The 4,539-nt window shown below is 46.0% G+C and overlaps 1 protein-coding gene across 1 annotated transcript; it reads right to left on the bottom strand.

Moving 5' to 3' along the window:
* Window positions 1-346: 346 nt before the first annotated feature.
* LOC140830250 (uncharacterized) lies at window positions 347-3,223 on the bottom strand. The gene is made up of 2 exons (XM_073193532.1): window positions 1,962-3,223; window positions 347-980 (listed from the first exon to the last, which is right to left on the bottom strand). The coding sequence occupies exons 1-2, from the start codon at window positions 3,221-3,223 to the stop codon at window positions 347-349; spliced, it is 1,896 nt and encodes a 631-aa protein (XP_073049633.1).
* Window positions 3,224-4,539: the final 1,316 nt, after the last annotated feature.

The following is a 4,539-nucleotide window of genomic DNA, read 5'->3' as shown; positions in this document are numbered from 1 at the left end:
TAAAATTTTTATCCTTCACTCTTCTCCTCTACCAGGCGATGCCTTAGTAGGAAAATAAAATTTCTCTCCTGCCCTCTGCTCCTCTACCAGGCGATGCCTTAGTAGGAAAATAAATTTTTTCTCCTTCCCTCTCGTAATACAACAACATTCATGAACTGAAAAGAGGAACCTGATTTTATTGAATTCCAACGGATAAATAAGACAAATTCATAAACGAAATACATCAAAATTCAAGTCAAGATTAATATTCTCTAAGGCGGCAAGCGTTCCTGAGCCTCTTTAGACCCTGGCCCAGCGCATTCTCCAACTTTCATATTTGCTCCTCTTGTACCTCCCCAGGACAAAGTTACTCATTTCTTCCTTTCCTAATCATGTTAAGCTCCACACTCGCTTTCTTCCCCTCTTCTTTCACTATCCCCTCATAACACCGACGCGCGACCATCTGGTCCCCGCATAAGGCTCCAACCTCCTTCCCTACAGGAAACTTCAACTTTTGATGATATGTGGACGCTACAGCTTTGAAATCCTTTAGAGCTGGTCGCCCCAGAATTCCATTATACTCTGAAAGGGTATCCACCACGGTGAACGCTATCATTTTTGTTGCCCGCCGAGGATCAGTTCCCAAGGATAGGGGAAGCACAATCTGACCCAAAGGTGGGATGGCGTGTCCTGCAATCCCATACAACGGGGTGGAGACCGGCTCAAACTCAAATCCTTCCACCTTCATTTGATCCAACGTGCTCTTGAACAAGACGTTCACGGAGCTTCCATTATCAACAAATATCTTTGCCACATCACAATTGGCAATTGTGGCCGTCACCACCAAGGCATCGTTATGAGGAGCCATGATGCCTCGAAGTTCTTCCGGCCCAAAACTGATGACAGTGTCTTGTGGTAAGTCTGCACCCCTATATATCTCAAAGTTCTCCAACCTTCTGCCACGTGCTTTCCCAGCTCGCCCAGAGTCTCCATCAGTAGCACTGTAGTGACCCGTTCCAGAATCACCTACTAATCAGAACTTAAGCATGCAAAATTAACATTAAAACTGAATCAGGTAAAACAGCGGAAAAACAGTAATACAACCCAATCGAATCTGTAAGTACAAATACTTAAACAACCAAATTGAACTAAATTCCAAGAACAAATACCAATAACTACAAGTCAACCTCTGCCAGCTCCCTGTCCACTCCCTCCTGAACCGTCCAATCTGAGACCTCAAACCAGTAGATCCTAGAAATCAGCCCTAGAATCAAGCCTGCGTCCGTAGTCAGCCCACTGATGCCGCTAGCTCCCAACTAGAGCACAGCTCCGCTACAAAACCAGTAGCTCCCCGCTAGTGCCTAAACCTCGGGAAAAGGCTAGAAACCCATCAGAAACGACTAAAACGCTCTGGAACACTCGGAATTGGCGAGTAAAAAGTGAAGCCTCGCGCCTCTATTTATAGACAACGATCGGACGATCCGATCCTCTTCGGACGATCCGATCCACTTCGGACGATCCGAACCCTGTACCCTTCGGACCTTCCGAACCCTTATCGGACGATCCGAATCCTGCATGTCTTCCACGTGTCCAGACACCTGTCTTCGGACGATCCGAACCCTGATCGGACGATCCGAACTCTGCATGTCTTCCACGTGTCCAGCCACCTGTCTTCGGACGATCCGAACCCTCTTCGGACGATCCGAACCCTATTCGGACGATCCGAACCCGGTTCGGTCCTTCCGATCTCACCGAAATATAATTAATCCAATAATTAACTCAAATTAGGCATCGGGATACTACAAGCACCCCCCGAGATCATATGAATCATTCCTCTCGTAGGGTGGTTATCCTCGTTCATTCTTCTCCTCGGTTCTGCGTGCTCTCGAGGGACATCCTGGCCTCGACTTTCTCTCCTTGACTCCTCGATCCTCTGATGTACCCATGGAGGACCTTGACCACGTCTAGGGGACAGGCGAGACCTCGGTCGACTCCCGGATGCGGATCCTTCTCGTCTGTCCCGCGAAGGCAATCTAGCCCTGCTCTCAATCCTTTGCGACTTCTCCCCCCTCCCCTCGGACTCTCCCACCTCCATCACCTTGTCATGACTTCTATCCAGATGAACATGAGATGAGAACCGTCCTCTACCTCTAGTTCTATCCTCCTCCCTTTCACCAGCACCCCTCTTCCTTCCTCCTCTCTCTACTCCCTCAACTCTTCCTCCCCCGGGCCGCTGCTCCATCCTCTTGTGCCGCTGGGCATCCTCTAGATTTACATATTTTTCCGCCCGAACTAACAAATCATCATAGCTCGACGGAGGTTTCTTGACAAGCGATTTGAAAAATTCTCCTCCTCTAAGTCCCTGGGTAAAGGCACTTATCATGATGTCAGGAGTGGCCGCTGGTATCTCCAATGCTACGTTGTTGAAACGCTGAACAAACTCTCGCAAAGTTTCAGCTTCTTGTTGTTTCACCACAAACAGGCTCAAATAGTTTTTTTGGTATTTCTTGCTGCTAGCAAATCGGTGCAAGAAGGCAGCTGAGAAGTCCTCAAAAGAACGTATAGAGCTGGGCTGCAAAGTGTTAAACCATTGCTGGGCTGACCTCACCAACGTGCCCAGAAAAACCCTGCACCTGACCTCATCTGAATACTGGTGCAACAGAGCCGCATTCTCAAATCTCCCCAAGTGTTCTTCGGGGTCTGTATGTCCATCATATTCTCCAACGTTTGACTGTCGGAAATTTGGAGGAAGTCCCTCTTTCAAAATGGCGAGGGAAAAATGACTTCCTTTCTTGGGGGCTGCAGCTCTGTTTCCCAATTGCTGCCTCAGCGTCCGTATCTCCCTCCACATCTCTTCCATCTCCAGATTCTCCTCACTTGGGCGGGATCGCGTCTCCTCCACCCTACTCTGACTTCCCTCCATATTCTCCTCTCGCTCCTGGCGAGCGGCCTGATCTTCTGCAAACATAGACTCTTGATTCCTCTTCATGGCCTCATCCACTGTCTGGGTGATAAATTGACCCAAATGTTCTAGGGTCAAGTTCCCCACATTCTCATTGGGACGGGGTTGCTCGACCCTTGTCTCGTGAAAGGGCTGCTCGGTTCTTGTCTCTTGACGAGGTTGCTCCTGTCTCGTCTCAAGATGCAATTGTTCCTGTATTGTCTCAGCACGAGATGGTTCAGGTCCCCTCCGAGGACGTGATGATGCTGAGGTAGCTCTTCTACTCCCTCTCTTACCTACCATATCTACGTCTCAACTCAAATTTCCCACAGACGGCGCCAAGTGATACTCACGGGAAATCTAGGGTCCGATCCCAACGAGCGTCACTAGTTCAGACGTGGGCTTTAAGATGACCCTGAGCCTGAAATCAAGAAAAAGACCGTTAAGAGGGGGCCAGGAGGGTGTCCTGGCGTAGCCCCTCCGACGCTCAAGTCAGTGACTGAGGTTATATGGGGGGAGCAGCTAAGGGTGCTGCTGAAAACAATATTGAATTGAATAATCATACGCTCAAACCTGGTATTTATAGGAGAATACCTGAGCCCTTGATGGGCTTGTCTTTCATTTGGGCTTGGGGCCCATCCACGGGGTATCAGGAAAAAAACCATATAGACAGAAACTGTCCTTGATAGAAGCCCGGTAAGGAGGAAAGGGATCGCCAGGCGTGACGTCCCGTGCTAAGATTTTGGCCAACGACTCATGGATGGGTAACGTCACATGAGGCATCCTTTTAGCAACACTAAGAACTGTTTCAAGGGCCTCCTACACAGATATCATTTTACGAACACGGTCACAATTCATCGCAACTCCTAGCGAGATTTTTTTTTCTGGAATCTCGATTGCTTCTTTTTTTTTTTTCAAATTTTTATTTTCTTGAAATTAGGAGACAACTTCTGTACATTTGGGAGGTAGACATGATCACAATACCAGTTTATGGCAATCAAAGTAGTTAAAAGATATTTCTCAATCAAAAATGTAAATATTCATCTTCTCAAATATCAGATATCTTAAAATCAAATATTTCACAATTAAATATTTATGAGTCTTATGATCAAAATATTTAAGGTTTCACGATCAATTAATTAATATTTATTTACTTTTTTATTTAAGGTAAAAATTTATTTTGAAAAAAGCTATATGGAGCATGGTGGAATGCGGTTGGCAGTTATTTTCTTAAGATGAGTTATGATACTTTGGAACATACACATAGTTATTGATTTATCATGTCCCGAGCTCGGGTCTGCGCCTACGTGACTGGATAATGGGTCTCTATAGCAACTACTTCGTATCCGTCACCGTTTTATGAAAATGATTAACTCAAGTTGCTATAAAAATTCATTGTAGCACATTAAAACTTATTTTAAATATTTAATTTTTAACATGTGGGACAAAAAGTATCACAATCACCCATATTTCAGAACACGACGTCCTCGTCGATGCTTGACCCATCGATCCACCAATGCTGAGAATCTAGAGGTGTCTCCTATAGGTTCAAAAGGTGACTCTCGTCATGTAGCACTTTGCCCAACATATTCAAGAGTTATATATATATATGATTGTGT

This window comes from Primulina eburnea, chromosome 4 (assembly GCF_022965805.1).
Source record: "Primulina eburnea isolate SZY01 chromosome 4, ASM2296580v1, whole genome shotgun sequence".
Taxonomy (NCBI): domain Eukaryota; kingdom Viridiplantae; phylum Streptophyta; class Magnoliopsida; order Lamiales; family Gesneriaceae; genus Primulina; species Primulina eburnea.
Note: the sequence above shows the minus strand (reverse complement) of the source record. Positions and strands in the feature narration are given on the sequence as shown.

Coding starts and splice junctions, on each gene's coding strand:
- LOC140830250 (XM_073193532.1), bottom strand. CDS start 3,223: ATGGTAGGTAAGAGAGGGAGTAGAAGAGCTACCTCAGCATCATCACGT. Junction 981..1,961: donor GCATCCGGGAGTCGACCGAG/GTCTCGCCTGTC, acceptor GGGTCACTACAG/TGCTACTGATGGAGACTCTG.